Raw genomic sequence first — 23,183 nt, 5'->3', positions numbered from 1 at the left:
TCAGTGAAGGGTTACTTTGATCTTTATCCTGGAAAGATGCAGCCTGAGGCTGCCTGGGTGAGGAGCCAGGTGGGCCTCCCCAGGGGCAGCACTGAGTTTGTCTTGACTCTGTCCTGACCATGGCAGGATGGTGTGTGTGTGGGGGGGGGGGGGGGGGGGGGGGCGGGCGGGTCACTCACCTTCTCTCTGAGCCTCTTTCATCTGTGAAATGACATCTCTGTGCCTTTCCAGCACTGGCATCCAGGGTTGCCTGTTACCTAGGCCAGTGGGTTCTTCTGCCCTTGAAATCAGCAGGGAGTCACTTTGTGTTGGTTTGGAATTGGGGGTGGGAGGATGACTGATGGCGTGCTCCACTCCACCCTGGCCTCTGGGGAATCCAGACCCCCTTCCCTCTCAGCCACAGCCCCAGCAACCTGGATCCTGAGCTTTGCTCTATGGCAAGTCCTTACACCACTCTCAAGACAGTCATTGCGATGCTCCATTTTTTATTTTATATATTTTTAAAATATGTTTCCATTGATTTCAGAGAGGGAGAGATAGAAACATCAATGATGAGAGAGAATCATTGATCGGCTGCCTCCTGCACACCCCACACAGGGGATCAAGCCCATAACCTGGGCATGTGTCCTGACTGGGAATCAAACCGAGACCTCCTGGTTCATTGGTCGACACTCAACCACCGAGCCACGCGGCTGGGCAGGATTCTTCAATTTTACAGATGAGAAAACTCAGAGAGGTTGAGTCACTTGCCTTAAGTCACACAGCCTGTGTGAGGCAGGTCTGGGGTTTCTGCCTCATTCCCCTAGGCCTCCCCCTACAGCAGGGGCTGGAGACCTGTTCTGAGCTGCATGTTGTTACAGTGTGAGTCCTTGGGCCTTGCGGTGCCCTCCCCACGGGCAAGCTATGCCAAGGCAGTTCAGTGTTTTGGTTGCCGCAGCTGTGATTGGGGTGGAGAAAGGTGACTCTTTCCCCTGGCTGGCCTGGCACTCAGAGCCCTCCACCCTGGGAAGGCTGCCTGGGCTGCAGCTGTGTGCTCCCTCTCCCACTCTCAGCAGCTGATCTTGATCCTGAGCCAGGCTGCCTCACTCCCAGTTCCCCCTCCACCTCAAGAATCTAGCAGCCCCATGCCTTCCAAGGGAGAGCCTTCTCAGCACCCCCAGCTGTGACTGACTGGCCCCAGGGAGCAGAGGTCAGGCTGGAAGGTGGGGATGGGAAGCCTTGGAGAGGCCCTGGGGGACAGCGTGTTCTGGCCTGCGAGCTAGTCACGGGAGTTTCCAAAGCGGCGAGGTCATCAAAGCAGAAAAACACCTGACACCCTGGACCTGGGCTGGACCCATTGCCCCCACCTCTCTAGAGCCGTTCCCCCCCACCCCCCCCCCACCCCCGGCCAAACCTCCCCAGTCTCCTCCCTCGTGCAGCTGCTGCAGGGGTATTTATAGCCTCGGCTTGAGGGGGCAAGGACAGGCGCTGTATTTCGGAAGCGGTAATTCCTGTTCCAGGTGGATGAATCCCGGAAAACTCAGCGTCCCCTCCCCGCTGCACTTTCACCTACAGGCACTCCAGTTTCTGCTCCCACCTAGAGATGGCCCTGCTTAGTCCTAAGCGTGTGGGCCAAAGCGTAGGCCCACTCTTCCAGCTAGTCCCCCTCCCTGGGTGTTCAGACTTCGGGCTGCACACCCCAAGCCGCCTAGTGCCCGGGCTCGCTCTCGGACCAGACGGGTGCTGAGAACTACAGCCCTTTCCCCGAGGAGGGAGCGCGGAGCGGCGCTGACCTCTAGTGGCCCGAGCTGGTAATGCAGGGCGACGACCGAGCTCCAGCCGAGGGTCCCGGGCCCGCGGGGCGGATCGCCTGCGTTCTCGTCCCTTTCTTCCCCTCCCCATTTGCTCCGCCGGTCGGGAAAGAAGCCCAGAAACGGGCTTCCCGGCGCCTCTTTGTTCCATCGCTGGGACGCGAGGATTGCGCCTGGCAACCCCGGCGTCTGCGGATAGCGGCCTTCCCGCCGGACTAGGCACCATGGGGGTGGGCACGGAGTTTTGTCTTCTCACTCGGCACATCCTGTCCACACTCCCATCACCGTCCTCAGAGGGCAGGCCCGCAATTGATGTCTCTTCCAGTTACCTGTTTGTCAAATATTCGTAGCGCTACCTGCAAGGCCAGGGAGAGGAGCACACGTCCGGGGCGTCCAGACCGTCCAAGGGCTGGCGGTGTACGCGGCAAGGAACACCGGGCTGTGAACGCGCAGAGGAGACCAACCGATCCGGAGAGGGGATGGGGGTCGGGCAAACCCCGGGGGAGGCGAGGATTTGAAGACAAGACGTCAGCTCGGCAGAGAGCCTGCCGGGCAAAGGCACTAACACAAGCTAATGCCTTGCACCTGCGAACAGAAGCTGGCTGCACGCTGGAGGGTGGGCCGAGGTCCCGCCCCCGGCTCTATGATAGGCCAATCGGGGGCTGACGTTTGGCCGCTGAGCGTCCTGATTGGGTCCCTGGATGTCTCCAGGGAGGGGACACCTGAGCCGAGCCGCCGCCTCCGAGCAGACTCGGCGCTCCCGGTGTCGGGGCGGGGTCCGGTGCGCCCCCCTTAGGGCTTCTCCAGGCCCCGGTACTTCTTGCGCAGCACCGACACCGGGTCCTTAAAGAGCACTGGGTCCAGACGGAGGCGAGAGGACACCAGGGGCATGTGGCCGAACCCCGCCGCCACCCGGTCGATGCAGTCCCGGGCTGCGGGCCCCAGGTCCCCAGGCACCTAAGATGCGAGGAGAAATGCGTCGGAGTTTCCCGTCCTTCCGGACCCAGCCTCTCCCCCGCACCCCGCACCCCGCAGCAGAAAGAGTTCCTGTTGGCCGGTGAGAGGGAGCCCTCCCTCCCGCCTCCCCCCGGTGCCGACCGGCCCCCTCCATCCTCACCCGCGGTGGGCTGGCGTCCTCGTGCCGCCTCCCAGAGGGCACCTTGATGGGGGGCAGCTTGGTGGCTGCTGCTACCAGGAAGTTCATCAGGACGTCCACACAGTGGGGTGCGGCCTCCGCCAGGCGCCTCAGAGCCTTGGGCAGGGAGTGGGTGAAGAGGGTGTGGTAGTACCTGGGCGCGGGGGGAGGCAGGGAGAGGCTGGAGCCGAGGCCACCGCCCCAATTCTGTTTTTCCCGTCCTGACGTCACTCTCCCTTTGACCCCAGTCTCCCAGCCTCTGGCTAAACGCCCCCCACCCCCGCTCCCTTCCCCGAGCCCTGGCCCCTGCAGAGGGTCCCGCCCCAAGTACCAGCCGCTCTCCACTGTTCTGTGCTCTGTGGCTGGTCTGCAGCCAGTGGTGTATGTAGTTCCTGCCCCTCCCTCCCAGCTCCCTGGGCCCCCACCCCAGGAATGAACTCAGCCAAATTGGGGGGTGGGGGGGGGGCAGCTAATTCCAAGGACATCAAACATGGCAGCCCAAAGCCAGCTTCTGGAAGGATGTGGACTAACTAGGCTAAGGCGGCTCCAGATGAGCCCTCCCACGCTCCAGGGACCTACCGGCCCTACAGCCAGTAGGGGTATTCTTCACTTCCTGAGAATCCCCTGCAAGACGGTCCATGTTTGGTTTAAACACGTGTAAGGAACTCCTCTAAAGAAGCCCTTCAGAGTTCAGTCCCTGCCCCAAGACTGGGTGCCAGCGCAGTTCCCCAGCTCATCACACACACTTTGTAAAAAATTTATTAAAATTTCTTTTATCATGTGATTATCACAGCAGCCCTGTGAGGTGAATACATTATAGAGATGAGGAAGCTGAACCTCAAGAGAAGTGAGGGGACCCTGGCCCGTTTGGCTCAGTGGATAGAGCGTCGGCCTGCAGACTGAAGGGTCCTGGGCACATGCCTGGGTTGCGAACTCGATCCCCAGTGCAGGGTGTGCAGGAGGCAGGCGATCAATGATGCTCTCTCATCACTGATGTTTCTATCTCTCTCCCTCTCCCTTCCTGTCTGAAATCAATAAAAATATATTTTAAAAAGAGAGAGAGATGTGAGGAGACTCGCCCATCACGCAGCTTGGACATGGCAGATCTGGGCCTTGAACCTGGATCTCTGGGCTCCAGGCTGACTGCTGTGTCCGCTCCCATGCCCCCCTGCTCCTGGTGTAAAGAGCCTCTGATCCCGGTGCCAGGGCTACCACCTGTACCTGTGGTAGAAGGCCGCCGAGGTGAGGACCATGGAGAATTCGTTGACCCTCTCAGCGGTATAGCCCCAGCGCCCCTGGGCCTCATCCCAGAAGTGGCTCCATGTCAGAAAGCCCACCATCCGCTCCGGGAAGCTCTGCCACACCACGAAAGCAAAGTCCACCTGGGGAGATATGTGAGTGAGGTGTGAGCAGGAACAGCCAGAGAGATGGAGGCAAAGCCAGGCTGGCTGATGGGGGGGGGGGGGGGGGGGGGATGCTTAGGGGAACTTTTTCAGCTGGGAGCTGAAAATAATGTTTTTGAAAGAGTCTGTGGAAAGCTATTCGGTTTCTAAGGTGGAGGCTGAGTGACTTGCTGGGGTGGTTTCAAAGCAAAAGGCTGGGCCTCTTGACATCTGGCCCTCCCCGCTCAGGGAATCTGAGGAGCCACCAGGGCCCTCAGTCCCCACCCACACTGGGCTCTTCTGGGGCCCAGTCCTCACCTCGCTGGTGGAAAGGCTGCTGTGGGCATCCAGGCTGAGGATGGCATCGGTGCTGATGGCGCTGTGCGGGAAGAAGCGGGCACTGACCTGCAGGGGGGGCGGGCGGGGTGTGAAGGGCGGGCAGTGAAAACAATCCTGCGCAGCAGCACTCGGACCTGAGACTCCTTCCACCTCTGGAGTTGTTTCCTCTCTGGGGACAGTGGTGTCTGGGGGCCCTTTCAGTTTGGACACCTCAGAATTCCTCCCTTGTCTCATTGGAGGCTGACCTCAACTCCAGCCGGGTTGTCAAACCGCCTTTGTTTGAAAGAAACAGGTCCAGAGATGAAGGGACTTGCCCAGAACCACACCGCAAGCAGGTGACTCAGACCATCCCAGGTTCACCCGCTCTGGCCCATTTGCTGCCATCTGGCTGTTTCCTCAGGACCCCAGGCTTCTCCTCTATCCCTCATCTGAAACATCCAACATACTCCCAACTCATAAAACCCCAGTTCTCTGGAAACACAATTCACAAGGCCAGGGATGGAAGAGAATCAGGCCTGTTAGGTCTGTAGCCAAAACCTCCTGTCTGATTTCTTCGTGAAGTCCAGCCTTCCCCAGTTCCCAGCCTTCCTGCTGGGCGAGCCCACCTCTTCCGTGCCCCTCCCCATCCTGTACCTTCCTGTGCCCCTCGATGACTAGCAAGGGCACTGCTGTCTCAGGCCAACTGGGTGGGGGTGGCTTGTCATTGCTCCAGAGAACCAAGATCTAGGCGGAAAGGGGGGTGTTACTGAAGTCCGGGGCAGTAAGGTCCCAGGAGCCACCTTTCTCAGATGGAAGAAATATGTGAGTTTGGGAAGAGCTTAGTTGCAGCCAAGGTCTTGTCCTTACTGCCCTGTTCTTGCCTCTGGGCTTCTGGAGGGCAGGAATTCCAGGGACATGGAGGTAGCTGCCTGTGGCATTAGAACTCAGGCGGTGGTAGCCCCTGGCCGGGGTCCTAACCCCATTTCCACCCCCATCTTCTCGAAGATTTTCATTGTCCTGCTCCATTACCATTCCCAGCCCAGCTCAGTGTCCCCTCTTTGTTGCCACTCCATCTGCCCTGGCTGAGCTCACGGCTTCCCTGCTCTGCAAGTACTCAGGGAGTTTATCTGGCGTCTCTGGAAGTGACGTTTGACAGTGAGTGTACTAGGAAATGCTAAGTGAACCTGAACCTCAGGGCCGAACACTTTCCTGCTTTTTCTCTGTATCCTCAACATCAAGTCCAGGGCTTGGTGCTCAGAAAGTGACTGCTGGGTGAATAATGGAGTGAACACAGGTGTGTTTATTTCTCCAGCCTCCTCAAGAGGCACCTCTTTTTAGATAAAGTCATCAGTTTCCATGGGGAGGTAGAAAAGAGGGTGGGGGGAAAGTGTAAGAGGCCTGGGACTTGCCTGGCGGTGTGGCTCAGTGGTTGAGCATCGACTCATGAACCAAAAGGTCACCGGTTTGAATCCCCATCAGGGTACATGCCCAGGTTGTGAGCTTGATCCCCAGTAGGGAGGGGGGTGCAGGAGGCAGCCCATTGATCGATGATTCTCTCTCATCATTGATGTTTCTGTCTCTCCCTTCCTCTCTCTCTAAAAATCAATAAAAACTAAAAAAAAAAAAAAAAAAAAAGAAACTTGGGGCGTACAGAAAAAGGCAGCAAGGGCACTTGAAAGTCCTCCCCGTGCCTCCTCTTCCCAAAATGGTGGTTATCTTTGGGGTCTAGGTATCCTCAAGGGCCCTGCCCTTTCCCCCCACCCTGGATCCCAGGACCCCAGCTGGCAAGGGGGCAGACCTGGGCACAGTGCTGGGAGCCTGCCACTGCCTGGATGAGCTTCAGGGGGGGCTGGCCTGTGGCCCCCACCCAGATGAGGGCGCTGAACCTGCCTGCAGGGCGAGAGCCTGGGGGAAGGACACAGGCTATTAGGGTGGGAGGGGACAGAATGCCCTGGAGAGTGACCTGGGTTAGGGACCCTGGGAGCCAGGAGATGCTGGGGACTTGGGGAGGGCCCTGGTGGGGCTCTGTGGTTGAGACTGGGAGGTACTGGGGGAGAGTTGACAAGGGGACTTCAGGTTGTCCCGCCCCCAGGACCTACCCTGCTGTAGGTAATAGAAGGGGAAGTCCAGGGGACTCGTGGAGAACGTGGGCAGGGCCAGGAGTGCCCCTGGGGGGCTGTTCCACAACAGCGATGGGTGAGCGGATGCTCCGAGGATCCGGTCCTGAATGATCTGCAGAAGGAACGCAGGCTCTGCAGAGGGCGTGGCCGGGGCGGCAGGGGCGGGGTCTGAGGAAGTGAGGACCTGGCCTTCCCTCTCCTCCCCTTTAAGGCTGGGGGTGGGGGTGGCAGTTGCATCACCTGATCCCTGGGGACAGGAGGGTTCAGATGCAGAGGTCCAGAGTAGGGGGCACTCGGGGATGGTATCCACAGTTGGCAGATGCCGGCGAGCTTGCCTCCCTCTCCTTCCTCACTCATGACCGACATCACTAACAGCTCCTGACATTCTCTCCAGCCCCAAAACCCCTCCCAACACAGCACCCGGCAGCCAGGACCTATCAGCTGGAGTTGGTACATGCCACAGCTGTCCCTGTACAGAGGGGGAAACTGAGGCCAACATCAGGGAAGGACCGTATCCAAGAGCTCCAGTCCCAGCTTCATCCCAGGAGCATCTTTAAGGGGGAAGCCCTGACAAGGCAGAGGAGGTGCCCCGAGAGGGGTGAGGCAGGAGCCCCTACCAGGGGAGTCCCCCTTACCTCGAGGGCGGTACGGATGACCTTCTCCACTGAGGAGAAGTAGGTGTCCCACAGAAACTGGGTCTGCTGACGCAGGGCGAGGACCCGCGTGGGGGGCATCTCCTGGAGGGCAGCCAGCACCTGGGCCACAGAGGGAGCAAAGGAGCCGGCATGGGGCCTCGTCAGGCCCTGCTGACCCTCGGGTGGGGACAGCCTGGGGTGGCGGTCAGGGAACCTGAGCCCTCTCTCCGTGGGTCTCCCGTTAGCCACGGCCACCCGTGGTCAAGTCCCCGGTAACGGCATACAGAGTTCAAGGGTCACAGAGAGCTGAGTGTGCATGCCGTTTAATAACTGACGGTGGACACCTTACTTAACCTCTCGGAGCCTATTTCCTCATCTGTAAAGTGGGGGGGATAGCTGTACCTGCCTCATAGGATGGTTGTGAGGATTAAATGAGCACAAAGCAGAGGCTCAGTGAAGAGTAGAAGTTATTAACTCTCTACACCAGGGGTCCTCGAACTACGGCCCGCGGGCCACATGCAAATACAAATATTGTATTTGTTCCCGTTTTGTTTTTTTTTACTTCAAAATAAGATATGTGCAGTGTGCATAGGAATTTGTTCCTAGTTTTATTTTAAACTATAGTCCGGCCCTCCAGCGGTCTGAGGGGCAGCGAACTGGCCCCTGTTTAAAAAGTTTGAGGACCCCTGCTCTACACCATTCTCACTTCTCAGCAGATTCAAGGCTCACACGCGTTTTTCAGAGTTGGGCAAAATTAGCTTCATCCGATGGAAAAGTCACTGTCTTTTCCTTTGCCACCCAAAGCCACATGGAGGCGCTCCGATTCTGATGTGTGTGTGTGTGTGTGTATGCGGTCTTCCCTTAAATTGGGTATTTAAATAGTCATGGACCAGTGGGGCTGAGCCCATGGAAATCACCTGGTCTAACTTATCCCATTGTACATATGGGGAAACTGAGGCAGACAGCAGCTCAGGACTTGCTCTCAGAACCCTCAGGAGTCTGCCTCCTTCTGATCCTATGGAATCCCAGAGGCTTGTTGTTGGGGCGGGGAGGGGGGGAAGGGGAATCGTCAGTATATCACATTAGATGAGGACTGAGGCTAGCCTGGGGGCTGGGATCCTGGGGTCCCTCCCATGTCCGGGGTCCAGTCCCCACCCCATGGGCAGGGCCCTCAGCTACCTGCAGTGGGAGCCTCTTGTCTGCTACAATGGCCGCCTTGGTCCAGTCGATAACCTCGGAGAAGGGCAGCTCCCAGCGAGGGCTGAGAAGCACAGGGATGCAGCCAGCCTGGAGGGCAGGGGTGTCACTGGAGGGCCCAGCCCCACCCTGCACACCCTCACCCGCCTCCCAGTTCCAAGTCAGCAGCTGCTGCTACTGGGGGCAAGAAGCAAAGAGGAGAAAAGTGTTTTTTGGGGAGTGTGAGTGCTGTGCAGAGGGTGAGATGACTATGGACACAGGCACACCTGAGCCCCAGAGTAAAGAGCAGCTCACCTCCCCTACCATTGGCCCGGGGCCCAGAGACCCAGGCAGCTCAGGAGTGTGGGGGGAAGAGATGGGGAATGCTCAAGTTGGGGCTGTACCTGCAGGGCTTGGAGGAAGCGCAAGGCATCAGCACGGCGGCCCGGGATGAGGCAGAAGGTGGCATTGGGCAGCGCTGCCCCAGGGTGGGTCCTAAGGAGGCACAGGAGGCCTGAGACAACTGCCCTTCCCCCACCTGGCTCCCTCATGACACCCAGCCCCACACCAACACTCCCAAATTCATCATGAACGAACACATGCTCTCATAGGCTAACAAACACTCAGCTACACACTGACGCACACTCACCCCTCGCCCACACCTGGAGCCCAGGGTTCTAGCTCCGCCTCTGCCCTGGCTGGTCTTAGTCACCTCCCTTCTCTTCTCTGGGCCTCAGTTTCCTCATTTGCAAAATGGGAGGCTGTGGTGCCTGACTTTCCAAGGCCCAGGCTGACTTGGACATACACGTGTTAGCCCTCCCACGGCTCTGCCCCACGCAGACTCTCAGGCAGCCCTCACCTGAGTGGCTCCCATACTGCCCCCCCTTCCTGAGAACCAGCCCCATGAAAGGCTCCTCTGTCCCGAGGTGGGCCGGGCCCCCAGCCTGGAACCACACAGGAAGCTGCTGCCAGAGGCCTCCTAGCCCAGAGGACAGGCCTCCTCTGTTCCTCCCACCTCCTCCCCCAGCTCCAGGGCCACACTCGGGCTGTGAGTGCCTGTGGGGCAGGGGGCGGCCACAGCCCACCCAGGGAAGTGCCCACGACCTAGCTGCTGGGAGGGAAGGGGCGGCGGGCAGGCAGGACTCGGCTCATAGGCCTGCTCAGAGTAGGACTGATGGCTGGGCCCAGAGGTCCCAGGATCCTCCTCCGTCCAGCCTAGCTGGTCCTGAGTCTGAGCCTCCAAGAAGCAGTCCTGGGGGTCGTAGTCTCTGGACCCACTCTCATTGCACAGATGGGGAGACTGAGTCAGACTCAGAGGAGCTCGGGGTCTCAGCGAGAGTTGGGCAGAGCTGGAACTAGAATCAAGGTGCTAACTCTGGGCCCTGGTTGTTTGAACTACTCAGAGCTGCTGCTAGAGACCCCAGCCCTCTTCCTCCAGTGCTAAGGTGTCCGCCAGGCTTTCCCTGGAAGAAGCCACAAGTTAAAGAACAGAACACCCTCCACCTCATTAAAAGGGGCAGCACCAGACAGCTATAGCCACCCCCCACCCCCCAGTGAAGCCTTAAGGGATTGAAAATGCCTGAGGTCAAGGCTTCAGAGAACCCAGAAACCGAGAGCCTGCAGAATGAACTACACCCCTCAATCCTCATCAGCCGCAGCAGTTCCCTCTCTGCATGTCCTTCTCCCTCAGCCTGGAGCACCCCTCCACTGCCTGGCAGCCCAAGGAATCCTCCTTGATCTTAATATCTAAGCAAAGACATCACCTCTTCTAGGAAGCCTTCCTGATCCCTCTAGAGATGGCTCCCTCCTCTCTGCCTCACAGCCTCCGTGTGCACTGGAGTAGTAATAAGCCAAGCTAACCTTTATTGAGCACATACTTTGTGCTTTACATTCATTATCTCAGTTCATTCTCACAGCAACCCTATGAGATGGTAGGTATGTGATGTTAGTATCCCATTTTACAGATGAGGAAACTGAGGCCCACAGAGGTCACATAGCTCTGAAGTACAGGAGCCAGGCAGGCAGCTTGCATAGCTTCTCTCTGCATAACAATGTGTTATAACCAGAGGCTTGTCTATCTCTCCTACAAGACCGAACTGCATGAGGACAGGGCTGTGCCTCCCTCATCTCAGTATCTCCGGGACCTAGCAGAGTGCCTGGCAGAGAGTGGGCACTCAGGAGGTGCTAAATGAATGAATTCCCAGTGTGCCATAAGGCTAGACCCGGGACCAATGGATCCAATGTCTGAAAAGTCAGTTTCAACACAAATTCTAGTAACGGAGCTGCTTGTAAGTAGCCAGTAGTGGGTGGCCTTGGGAGGTGGTGAGTTCCTCATCAATAGAGGTAAACAAGCAGAGGCTAGATGCGCGTGTGTGTGTGTGTGTGTGTGTGTGTGTGTGTGTGTGTGTGTGTGATGGAAGGGTCATCGTGGTAACTGCCAATTAAATCTTAGGGTTCTGTGACCATGTAAGTGCTTGTCAGGGTCTCAGGGCCTTAGTGCCCAAGGCTGGAGTCAGTGTGGCTCTACCTACTTTGAGATGCCCTCAAGTTCATTTTCTCCTGATTTTGAAAAAAAAAATTTTTTTCACGGGCTCCCAAAAGTATCATGGGCCCTGGGCACTGCACCCCCTGTGCCCAGGGGACTTTAAAACCTGCACTGAACTTGTAAATAAATAAAAAACAGGGAGAGCATGGACATATGTTGCTTGTACCCACACAGAGCACCTCAGAAAAGACACGAGAGGAGCAGCGGTGTTTGGTTCCAGGAAGGTGGCCGGCGTCGGGGCGGAGGGAGTTTTTACTGTATGCCCCTTTGTGCCTTTGGAATTTTGTGCCATGCGAATGAATTCCCTATTCATAAAGTAAATAACAATTTCAGTGGGTAGAGGCTTATTCCCCGGCAACAGGAGCCTGTTGGACAAAGGTGGAAAAACACGGGCTTTGGGGCCAGAGTGCAGGGTTTCATCCCAGTGCCAAGCGCCTGGTCAGAACAGGAGGGAGGCCGTGGTGGATCAAGGAGCGTGTCACCAAGGGCCCTTGGCTGGCTCCCTCCACCTCTCTGAGCCTCAGTTTCCTGTTCCTGGAAATGGGAATACGAATGCCTCCCTTGAGGGTGCCTCAGAGGGTTGGGCATGACTTACCCATAGCACCAAGCCCAGAGCGAGCTTTCCCCAAATACTCGCTTCTTCCCCTCCTCCTCGCTCCTGCCAGCTGAGCGAAAGTGGGACAGTGGCAGGGACTGTGAGTCGCCTCTTTCTCTGGCCGGTGGTTGTTTACTCAGGCTGCCTTCCAGGGGCTGAACCAGGGCTGTAGGCCTCTCTCTGTGACTCTGTCCCTCTCCTGTCCGGCACTTCAGGGAAACTGAGGCTCAAACTACCCCAGAGATTAGAACTCCTGCTGCCTACAGGTGGGCTGAAGCCAAAGACAGATCTTCCTGACATTCAGAGGACAGTATTGGAGCCTGCCAGGCGTCATACCTTGGAAATAAGCTTATCAAAAATGCTATTCAGAGGGTTAGAAAGCTGATTAGAAAACGCTGGCCAGTTCTGGCCAATTTTGGATCAATCGGGAAACATTTAGTGAGCACTTACCCACTGTGTGCAGTTCCCTAACTTTCCGTTTCTCAGAGTTGAGGCTGCAATAGCTTTCAGACTCACCAATAACCAATTGCCTTCAGCAGCAACTGACGTCCGCTAGAACTTTCTGTAAGCAAGAGTAGCTAAGTGCTGAGTCAGAAGAGTGACATGAGGCATGGTGATTGGAGAACCTTGTCACCAAAGGTGACACCTGGGCTGGAGGTACCTGGGGGAATCCTGACTTTTCAGGTAACTGCAGGGGTGGCTCCTGGCAGGAAAGGCTGTGGGAGCTGAGCTGATGGGGCAAATTCTGGCGGCCAGGATGCTCCCTAGAGGAGGTGGAGGGATTCATTCCTACAAGTGTCCTTTGGCTGAGAGAAGCCCCAAAAGCCCCAAGGAGGGGCAAAAGTGGAGTGTGGCCACGTGAGCAATTCCTGGGAGGGAAGTGGAGCTCAGAATAGCACATGTTGTTCCAGGAGAGGACAGGGAGGTGCCTGGGAGAGGGAGCAAAGGAGAGGGAATCCTCTGCTTTGGGGGCCCTGGACAACTTCAGGATTGATATGAAAATGAACATATTCATATTATATATGAAAATATTCTTGCCTGCCCAGTCAGCCTTTGGATACTGCTGGCTTACTGGGGGTGCAGAGGGGTTAGGGTATTTAGGTGCTCATTGCTCTATCACCTAAGGCCGTGGTCGGCAAACCGCGGCTCGCGAGCCACATGCAGCTCTTTGGTCCCTTGAGTATGGCTCTTCCACAAAATACCACGTGCGGGCGCGCACGTACAGTGCGATTGAAACTTCGTGGCCCATGCGCAGAAGTCGGTATTTTGGGGAAGAGCCGGTATTTTGTGGAAGAGCCACACTCAAGGGGCCCAAGAGCCGCGTGTGGCTCGCGAGCCGCGGTTTGCCGAGCTGCAGTTTGCCGACCACTGACCTAAGGTATGTCACCCCAAATAGCCCAGGTAGAGAGAAGTTTCTAAAGAGCCCGCCACGACCCTTGGGCTCTGGTGCTCCTTATGTGTATTAGGACTCTCACTAGCAGGAAGTTCTGCAAGCCTAGCCTAGTTCATACTTGTTACAACCAAAGGCTGTTTCCTGAGAGGTTAATCCCCAAAATTAGACATAAGAGCAGCTTCCATCTGCGACTAATCTCTGTGGCTCTGAGGGCTTGATCATAAACTCTTCCTTAAAACTCAGAATTCTAATGCTGAAGGCAATTCTGAATGAAAATACTGGCTGTTCTCTTTCTGGCTGGGTGGCTTCAGACAAATGACTTGACCTCTCTGAGCTTCAGAGGCTGGTACACAAACAATGATCGCAATCAGTATTATCTTATTAGAATCATCATTTATGAAAGTGCTTAGCACAGAGCACACACGATAGAATTTTATGTCAAATAAAATACTAAATTGGAATAAGATAAAAAGAGTAAGAGCGAGTCATGGTTTTCGTTTTTAAAGATCCCCGAGGGAGACTCCAAAACCTGCCTGGGACACCTCTTGCAGCAAGTCGCCATGTTGGTGGTAGTGCTCTCTGCCGTCTAACCTGACTCCCGCCTGCTGTAGCTGGTTCTCCCATCTCACTCCTGCCCTCTACCTTGGCCTCGGGGCTCGCTCCCATTACAGTCCCTCCCATCCAGCCCCCGAAGGGAAAGGTCCACTTACTGCTCTGGTCCATGGTCCTGCTCACAGTGCCCATCCCAGGGGCAGGCCGAGGAGTCGGTGGCTGCCACGCGCCAGCCGCCCCTCTCCTCCGCCAGGGCCAGCAGCGCCGCCCCGGGGTGGGGGCTGTGCTGCCGCAGCTGGCCAGGAGCTCCGCCTCGAACCGGGTGGGCTTCAGGGAGAAGCGGGAGGGCCACGTCGAAGCCAGGCCGGAAGGTGTCCACCGTGGGGCTGGCCTCGGCCACCATTGCCCATCCCAGCTGGAAGGTCCCAGAGCAGGAGGCCGGGTGGAGCCGCAGGACCAGATGGTTCTTGCCCCCGTTCCATTTCGGGGGCACCAGGCTGCATGCTCCAGCCGGGGCGTCCAGGGTGAGGAGGTGGAGGCAGGCCTCGGTAGGGCTGACTGTGTGGTAGCGGGATCCCTCGATGGAAGCCAGGATCTTGTGCTGCATCTCAGAGGTGGGTTCAGCCGCTGGGTACACGAACACCTTGAAGCCACCACTCCTGCACTTCGAGGTATCAAAGCAAGCTCCCCAGTCGCAGCTGCCACCCCGGGGGGCTCGACGAAGTTGAGGGGCATCTTCTGGGAGCTCCCCAGGCTGCAAGAAACTCTGCAGGAGCTCTGCATCCAGCCAGCGGGGCCAGCCTTGGGGGGCCCCCGCCCGAGGTCCGGTGGGTACCGCCAGGCGGAGAAGGGGTAAGATTCCCAGGAGGCCGAGGAGCCAGGAGGCCAACAGTGCCAGCCAAAGGGACTTCCTTCTGCACGACTGCATGTGGCCACCCACAGCCAGGGCCGGGGAAGCAGGAGGAGCAGGGGCCTGAGGGTGGGCCGCTGGAGCTGGGATCAACCTAGTTCAGCGCCCTCATTGTACAGATAGGAAGACTGAGGCTCATCAAGAACAGGCTGCCTGCGTAGGGTCCAACAGCAAGTCAGCACCCAGGCACGAGGAGGCCAGCAAGGGCCCAGCTTTCTGACCTTGCGTTCCTGTGGTCAGGGCTCTGCTTCCTTGGTCTTTGGACAAGTGAGCCAGCCTTTGCCCTCCCAGCAGGGCCCCCTGCCTCCAGGCACTATTCAGGCTGATGCAACCTCTGCCCAGACTGCTAGGCTGTGTCCTTCTGCCCTTCTGGCTGAACCCCCTGACCTGGCCCTCAATGGAAATGACTGTCTGCCAGGCCATGGGGGACCGGTCAGGGCTCCCACAAGAGGCAGCTTATGGCCAGGATGCAGGGCTGGTCTCCCCAATCACCTCCCCGCCCCCTTCCCCCTCCTCACCACCCCCCACACACCCGCCTGAGCAGTCCCGGAGTAGCCCTGGCCACCCCTGTGCCAGTTGACCGGCACTCCTGGGCTCCGGGCCCTGTGGCTGAGCTAAAATTAGACCCTGTGCCCCATGTGGGCTATCAGGGTCAGCTGAGTTCAAGGCCTGGGTGCAGCCGGTGCTCCCTGCCTGGGGGGCCAGGAGGGCTCTAGGTCTTGGTCCCCTCCCACCCTACCGCTGTCTCCCGGCTCAGGCAGCTCAGCCCCTCCTCCTCCAACCCCTAGAAGCTGACCCTGCACCCTCTGGCTTGGAGCTATCACCTTGCAGAGGCCAGCGACCCTGCACCAAGGCTCTGCCCCATGGCCCCTAGCCCTTCCTATGTGTCTTCTCCCTTCCCTCTCCAGGCAACATCTGGCCAGTCTAGATTTCTCTCCTAGTGGCAGCCTGGCTCCTCCCCTGCCAGCCTTGATTCGTTCCTGGCTGGGAGGCAGGGTCTCCCCTTAACCCCTTCCAAACCAGTTTCCTTGATTGCTAAAAATAACCAGCAGGGACCACACCTCAGTTTGCCACAAGCTACCACAGCCTGTGTCTCTGAATTCTCACATCAACCCTTAGAGGCATGGAGCTTAAAGCGCCAGAAGCGTGGCTGGGTACGATAGCCCGGCATGTTAGTCATCCCGGAGTTTTGCAAACCTTTTTTATGCATCAAGTGGAAAGTGGAGGTAGATATAAGCCCTCTGAAGGGATTACATTAGCCACAGACAGAGGGGAGGGGAGGAGGGGAAGCAGGGCCAATTCTGAGATCGGTGCAGCAGGTCAGAGCCCGCCCACAGTCAGCTCTTACCGGCTAACTGTTCTCTTTCTTTAACTCCCCAGACACTGTCATTTTAATTTAGAACATCTCAGATCTTTTTCTTATCATTACCCCCAAAAACGTCCTCCAGATGGCAAACAAAGGGGGAATCTGGCCTCTTTGCATTACAGGGTCAGTCACTGAGTGATGGACAGACATTCCCTGCATGGGTCAGGTTCTCTCTGAAGTGAGAAGCTTTTGCACACGCTCTTACTGCTCCTGCCTGCAAGTCGTCCCTCCGTTTGCTGGGCTAACTCCTCACCCTACAGCAAGCATGTCAAACTCAAAGGCTAACACAGGCCAGATAAACGAGGCATTTGGCCCGAGGGCCGCAAGTTTGACAAGCTTGCCCTATAGGAATCAGCTCCCTTCCTAAGGGAAGCCTCCCTGACTCTCCTCCAACTGAGTTTGGGCCCTCTTCTAGCTTCTCATGCCATCACTTCATCTCTCTATACCCAGACACATTCATTCATCGATTCATTCATCCAACCAATACTTACTGAGTACTAAATGTTGGCCAAACTTTGTGCCAGGCACTGGGAAGACACCATTGGAGAACAGTAATAGCTAACATTCATATTACTATGTTTTTTTCATTTAATCCTTCCCTATGGGGGCTATGAAGGAGATACTATTATTATTCCATTTTACAGATGCAGAAATGGAGGCCCAGGGAGCTTTATGTAACTTGCCTAAATTCCCATCGCTTAGCCAGAATCTACAGCCCATTCCCTTAGCCACCGTACCATTCTGGCTCCTGCAGAAGACAGACCTGGCCCTAGGTCACTGTCCCCGGGAAAGAGAGACCAGTAACCAGGCCATTAGGGAAGGAGGGGGCCAGAGGAGGCGTCTGAGGCAGTAACACCTTCCCTAAGACCTAAAGGATGACCATGTGTGTTTTTTAGAACAATCACTGCCGCTACCTGTGTGGGAACAGTGAAAGGGGTGAGATGTAGTCAGATTCTGGCTATATTTTGAGCCAGGGCAAAATGACGGGATTGTTGATGGGTGGGACATGAGGTGTGGCCTGAGCCCCAGGCAGGGTGATGGGGAAAACTTGGAGGGAAGGGGGGGCGACTTGGGGAAAAGGTCATGTGGACTGAAAAGCAGCCACCTGTTAACCCTGACAAGCTCGGGGGAGGCTTGCATGGTGGGCCTGCAAACTCAGAGACTGGAAGTAACCACAGAGGATGGTCTGAATGTTAAAATGCCTAACTAATAGCAGGTCATGGCGATAGTCACATCCAGTCACATCCGACGCCTGTAGCTTCCTTGACGAAGGTCAATCTCTACCTTAAGTGAGCCTGTCTGTTGCCTTTTTTGCATCTAGGATAACACACCTTTGAAATGTCAGAGTAATCTCCTTTTCCAGACCCCTCAGGGCATAACTGCTGCACCAGAGCAGAGACCACAGACCCCTCACTGTTACTCTTGTTCCCCAAATGCCATCTCCATGTGCTGTAAATATTATTAGTTATCCTGCACCTGCCAATGTAAAAGAAGTTATGTGTCTCTTCCTTTTACTCTCTATCCAATCCCAGAGATTTCCCCGCTCTGCTTCTCCTGCCCCCTTAATCTACCACCCATGGACTACATGTCACCCTCCTTACATTTTCTCCTTTGATTCTGGTGTGCAAAATAAGATGCAAAACTGCCATTCTCTGGAGCATTTTCTCAATTTGTTGAGTTTTGCTTCCTGGCAATTGTCATCAGTTTGATTCACATAAACTCAAAAATTCTCTACAGGTTTGGACATTTCTTACGTCGATAGTCAGGTTCTTAGGCTGGGAATTCATCCTTCTCATCCCCAGTACCAGCATAATAAATGTCCAACCAAAGCTTGTTGAACGAGAGGATGGATGGATGGATGGACAAAGTTGGGAGAGCTAGGAGGCCAAGGCCAGCTGTTGAGAGGATGGTGGGGGGCACCTACTCCAGCTCCGGGCCCCTGGCTGGCTCAGGCCCACGCCCACACTTGAGTACCCGCACACACCTTCTCCTACCTTCATCCTTGCAGCGGAGGCTCTCAGGCCAGCTGGGTCTGGGCTTGTCTGAACTGCCATTCACATTCTTGCCTTGGGACTTGGATGAAAAAGGGAGAAGGCAGGGCATTCTGGCAGGCAGGACTGAGCCGGGCTCATCCTAAAAATACATCTCCGGGCTCTGCTAAGGGCTCTGGGCCTCCATCACAGCCACCAGGAGTGCCTGTCCTATACCTGGGCTCTGATCACTGGAACAGAGGCCAACACTTTGGGGTGATGAGAGTGGGACAGGGCAGGAGAGATGAGGACAACAGTGAAGAGGAGGAGGAGGAGGAGGAGGAGGAGGAGGAGGAGGAGGAGGAGGAGGAGGAGGAGGAGGCAGCACCGGGCTCTAGTTCAACAAAGTGAGGCTTCTGGGAGGAGGCAGAAGGCTTGTTGGTTTCCTGCAGGGCAGTTTGAAGCAGGCCTCTAAGTGGGTTTGCAGATAAGGAGATGCTCTGGATGGCGTCCCAGAGCTCAGCAGTGTTTGCTCCGTGGCTGTGGCTGTGGTGGTGTCATGCTGCCTGGGGCGGGTACAGGGAGGGGCGCGGGTCTGAGGGCTGCCTGAGCTTGGAGCTGCTTCCTGCCTGAGGTGCCAGGTATCATATTGGTCAAGGTGCCCAGGCAGAAAATGGAAGCTAACTTCACCGTGTTTGATCAGAAGTGTTCCCTCTTTGCACCCTGATTCTGCTTCCCCACCACCCTTCCTTTTCTGAGATGGGCATGAAATCTCCAGAAGGAACGTGTCTAGTCTTCTAGGAGAAAGGGGCCTGGAGCACTAGATAGGGCTGTGGTTCCGAGCACAGCTCAGGTGCTCTTAACAAGCTGTGTGTTCCTGTGCAAGTTACTGCACCTCTCTGTGCTTCTGTTTCCTCATCTATAAAATGCTGATAATAGCTTCTTTCTCAAAGGCTAGCTGGGGAGAGAATTAAATGAGACAATGCCTGGCACAGAGCAGGCACCTAACAAATGGTGTCCTTTGTTCCTCCTCAGACCCCGAGGGAGGTGAGATGACTTGCCCAAGGGACACTGAGCTTCCATCTGGGGTCGATCAGGACCAGGTTCTCCCTCCCGCACCCATGTTCTTCCTGCCGCACCGCCATCTCAGTTCAGAAAGAAGACACTTAGAGCTCTAGGAGGCAATCACCATGGAAACCCATCTGTTGCTTCTTCGCTGCTGCTTGTTCCTCCAGCTCTGAGCTGTCTGGGTGTCTCACTGCAGAATTAACCAGTGCAGGGGCTGGAGGCTGCAGGAGCCTCCGGGGTCTCAGCTCACTTGCTTGAGCACAGATGAGTCCAAACTGTGGTCCCCAGGGGGCATCATCAAACAAGTCCCCAAGGGTCCTGGCTCCCTATGGATTCAGGCCCAGACATTTTATAGGTCCGAGAACTAAGATACTAATTTGTAGAAAACAGATATCCAAGAGTGATACAGCCCTACCTGGTTTGGCTCAGTGGATGGAGCATCGGCCTGCAGACTGAAGGGTCCCAGGTTCGATTCTGGTCAAGGGGATGTACCTGGGTTGCGGGCATATCCCCAGTGGGGAGTGTGCAGGAGGCAGCTGATCGATGTTTCTCTCTCATCAATGTCTCTAACTCTCTATCCCTCTCCCTTCCTCTCTGTAAAAAGAAAATCAATAAAATATACTTTTTTAAAAAAAGAGTGATACAAATGATTTCTGACCAGTAGAGATTATAGGTTATAACCCAAAGGTCATAGGTCACGCACTGCAGGGCGTTTGGGCTGGAATCTGACTGGTGATCTTTTTCCAGTGTTCTCCGTGCTTCTTTGATTATACCCGTCAGTCCTCTGAACTAGCTTTATCATCCTGATAGTTTCCTCATGATTAAGTGAAATACAACTTTAACTTGTGCTCACGATGCGTTTGTATGATAATTTTTAAAAACATTCAGATAAGTATAATTTGGTGACTCACTGAGCCTCATTTTCCTCCTCTGTAAAGTGGGGAATTCAGAGGAGGAGCTGACAAATTTGCCGACCCTGCACCAGGCACAACTGAGTTCCTGAGATCCACGATTTCATTTAAGCTTCGCAGCAAAACTGCAGGGCCGGGGTGATGGCGATTCTCCCCATTTTACAGGTGAGGTGAGTGAGGCTCAGAGAGGGGAAGTGATTGCCCCAAAGCTGCACAGCCAGTGAGAAACAAAGTCTGTCTTTGAACCACTGCGTCACAGGGGGCTAATTCCTGCTTCTGTGGGGCTGGATGAATGAGAACACAGGTGGGAAGGTGCTCGGCAAGCTAGATAGGTATGCTCACATGTGAACAGTTACAGACGGCCCGAGGCAACCTCCTAGCCAGCCACATCTAGACCTGGCCCAGGATCTGGGCTCCCCTCCCGTGGGAAGCAGATCTCTGCTTCCTGTGGGGTGGGTTTCTGTGGTCTGAGGTGAGTAGGCATCGCTGGTCCAGCCCCTCACACACAGGACACCATCCCTGCTGGAACCTGCAGAACAGTTTCAGCCCTAGCCATTCCTTTGGGGCCTGAATTGCTGAGACAGGTGTCTGGCGAACAGCAGGCCAAGTAGAGTCCATTTCAAACCCTGGTTTTGAAGTTATTCTGTCTCATCCTCCTGACCGTTTAGCTCCTCCTGAATTAGTGCTTCTCTGAAGGCTCCTCTAAGTTTCCGGACCCTCCCAAGCAAACCACACGCAGACAACTTCACCTCAGCCCTGGGGGCCCAGGGGTTAATCAGTGGGGCCAGCTGACAAATGTTTACGAGCAGGCAGACAATGATCAGCCTGCTTTCCAAAGCAGAGGCAGAAAGATTCATTTCTCCTCTCCTCCCTCCCTGAAGGTGCCACTTGGCGGAATAAACACAGCTTTCTGCTGGCTCTTTGAGGAGCTACCCAGCTGAGAGGTGGGAGCTGAGGGGAGGGATTGGGTTTGGAGGTGGGCTCCCAGGAGGAGGTGCAGGGGGCTCAGTCCCATTTCTCTTGAACTCTGGGCTCCACCTTGGGAGCCTGGCCCCTCATTTAATTCTCAAAACCACCAGAAGTGCTAGGTGCTCTTTTTTTCTTGGGGGGGCGGGGGGGAGGGGGAGAGAGAGAGAGGGAGATATTTGTTGTTCCACTTATTTATGCATTCATTGTTTGCTCTTGAATCCCCTGACGGGATCAAACCCACAACCTTGGTGTATCAGGATGATCCTCTAACCAACTGAGCTACTAGGCGAGGGGGCAAGGTGCTCTTAACTCTGCTTCCAGATTGGGGAAGGGCCCAGCCAGTGGCTTGGTTCACCAGGAGGTCACAGTCCGATTCTGGTCAGGGCACATGCCGGGTTGTGGGCTTGATCCCCAGTGGGGGGCGTGCAGGAGGCAGCCAATCAATGATTCTCTCTCATCATTGATGTTTCTATCTCCCTCTCCCTCTCCTTTCCTCTCTGAAATCAATAAATCAATGCAAATATATTTTTGTAAAGAACAGACTGGGGAAGGGAGATGCAGAGAGGTGAACTCACACGTCTAGGGTAACCCAGCTAGTGGGTGGTAGACCAAGCCACGGTCTGTCTGACATCAGACCTGCCAGACTTTCTACTTTACCTCATGGAAGAAAAGGCTGTTGATCTGTTGAGTATCTACTGTGTGCCGGGCACTATGTTGGACACTTTACTTCTTCCTCTAACCTGGGAGTAGCATTTCCTAGGATCCCTTTCCTATGCCATTAACCTCAGAAGAGTGAGATAGTACAGTCCATAACGGGGGAGGAAACACAGGAGCCAATCCCAGAAAGAAGAAGAGATGGGCCTCAACCAGGGTCCTCATCAGAGGCCCATGAGGTCCTGTCGGTTTCACCTCCAAACGGCCCCCATGCCTCAGAGCCCACTGAAATTATGCATACTAGCCCATCCTAAGCCTGCTTACCCTGCCTCATCCATTCTCACCATGGAAACCACAATAAAGACTCTGGCCCGCCGAAACCGGTTTGGCTCAGCGGATAGAGCGTCGGCCTGTGGACTGAAAGGTCCCAGGTTCGATTCCGGTCAAGGGCATGTACCTTGGTTGCAGGCACATCCCCAGTGGGGAGTGTGCAGGAGGCAGCTGGTTGATGTTTCTCTCTCATCGATGTTTCTAACTCTCTATCTCCTTTCCTCTCTGTAAAAACTCAATAAAATATATTAAAAAAAAAAAAAGACTCTGGCCCAAGTTACCCCTTGTTTTCTCTGCCCCCTGACCAACCTGGTGCCTCCCCCACCCGCTCCCCCCGCCCCCGTGGCCCCTGCAGCATGGCGTGACTCCTCCTCTTAGGACCTCTGAGTATTGCGAACTGTCTTTCCAATGGCATTATCTCCTGTTCTCATCATACCTAAATAATAATAAAATCTATATTTTAAAACAAACTCCCCAGTGGTTTCCATCATACAGAATAAAGCCCAGGCTTCTTTCCACGGCCTAGAAGGCCCTCCAGGATCTGGCCCCTGCCTGCCCTCCAGACATTGTCTCCTTTCCTCTCCCCGGCTCTTCCAGCCCCACCGCCTTCTCTCTATTTCTCAGACCCAGCAAAGCAGTTTCCACCTCAGGACCTGGCTGTTCCCTTGCCAAGGCACAGGCTTCTCCCAGAGCCCAGTATCGTGGCTCCTTATTCACATCTAGGGCTCAGTTGGCATGTCCTCTTCTCCGAGAGGCCTGCTCTGAGCGCTCACCATCCAGGAACAGTAAGTAACAGCTAGCAGCTTTTGGGTGTTTTCCATGTGTCAGGCACCCTTTTATGGACTTTCCATGTGTTCACTCTTTGAATCCTCACAACAACCCTATGAGGTAGGTATTAGTCTTATTACTTCCAGAAACAATAATAAGAAACTGAGGCTCAGAGAGGTTAAGTGATGTGACCAAAGTCCCACAGCTAAGAGGTGGGAGAGCTGGGATGCAAACCCAGCAGCTCACTTCCAGTCCACACTCTGAATCACTACGCCTGATCTCCTGGGGCAGAGTAAGTTTAAAATAATTATTCTTTCATTTGTTTTTTAAAAATGTTTTCATTGATTTCAGAGAGAGGAAGGGAGAGGGAGAGAGAGAGAAACATCAATGATGAGAAGGAATCATTGATTGGCTGCCTCCTGCACGCCCTCCTATTGGGATTCGAGTTTGAAACCCAGGCATGTGCCCTGACCAGGAATCCAACCTTGACTTTCTGGTTTGTAGGTCAACGCTCAGCCACCGAGCCACACAGGCTGGGCTAAAATAATTATTATTTTTATTACATCGTATTGAACAGAGGCTGGATTCCACCCACC

General features: G+C 55.4%; 1 protein-coding gene across 5 annotated transcripts; it reads right to left on the bottom strand.

Moving 5' to 3' along the window:
* Nucleotides 1-2,552: 2,552 nt before the first annotated feature.
* On the bottom strand, nucleotides 2,553-18,161 carry EXTL1 (exostosin like glycosyltransferase 1). 5 transcript variants are annotated; one of them, XM_036351526.1, is made up of 12 exons: nucleotides 17,912-18,161; nucleotides 13,800-14,395; nucleotides 8,961-9,051; nucleotides 8,560-8,667; nucleotides 7,381-7,500; nucleotides 6,725-6,857; nucleotides 6,424-6,530; nucleotides 5,280-5,369; nucleotides 4,626-4,712; nucleotides 4,147-4,307; nucleotides 2,908-3,079; nucleotides 2,553-2,747 (listed from the first exon to the last, which is right to left on the bottom strand). In XM_036351526.1, exons 1-12 carry the CDS (start codon nucleotides 17,969-17,971, stop codon nucleotides 2,583-2,585), a joined length of 1,890 nt encoding a protein of 629 aa, XP_036207419.1. In that variant the 5' UTR covers nucleotides 17,972-18,161; the 3' UTR covers nucleotides 2,553-2,582. The 5 variants fall into 5 exon arrangements, 4 of the variants coding, with proteins under 4 accessions (XP_036207419.1, XP_036207416.1, XP_036207417.1 ...); XM_036351523.1 differs by lacking the exon at nucleotides 17,912-18,161 and having other exon boundaries at nucleotides 13,800-15,043; XM_036351524.1 differs by lacking the exon at nucleotides 17,912-18,161 and having other exon boundaries at nucleotides 6,725-6,877; nucleotides 8,560-8,641; nucleotides 13,800-15,043.
* Nucleotides 18,162-23,183: the final 5,022 nt, after the last annotated feature.

This window comes from Myotis myotis, unplaced genomic scaffold (assembly GCF_014108235.1).
Source record: "Myotis myotis isolate mMyoMyo1 unplaced genomic scaffold, mMyoMyo1.p scaffold_m19_p_2, whole genome shotgun sequence".
Classification (NCBI taxonomy): Eukaryota; Metazoa; Chordata; class Mammalia; order Chiroptera; family Vespertilionidae; genus Myotis; species Myotis myotis.
This window is presented reverse-complemented; position numbering and strand designations above follow the sequence as displayed.

Coding starts and splice junctions, on each gene's coding strand:
- EXTL1 (XM_036351523.1), bottom strand. CDS start 14,569: ATGCAGTCGTGCAGAAGGAAGTCCCTTTGGCTGGCACTGTTGGCCTCC. Junction 4,308..4,625: donor GCAGCCTTTCCACCAGCGAG/GTGAGGACTGGG, acceptor ATATCTCCCCAG/GTGGACTTTGCTTTCGTGGT. Junction 3,080..4,146: donor TCGGCGGCCTTCTACCACAG/GTACAGGTGGTA, acceptor CCCCGCGCCCAG/GTACTACCACACCCTCTTCA.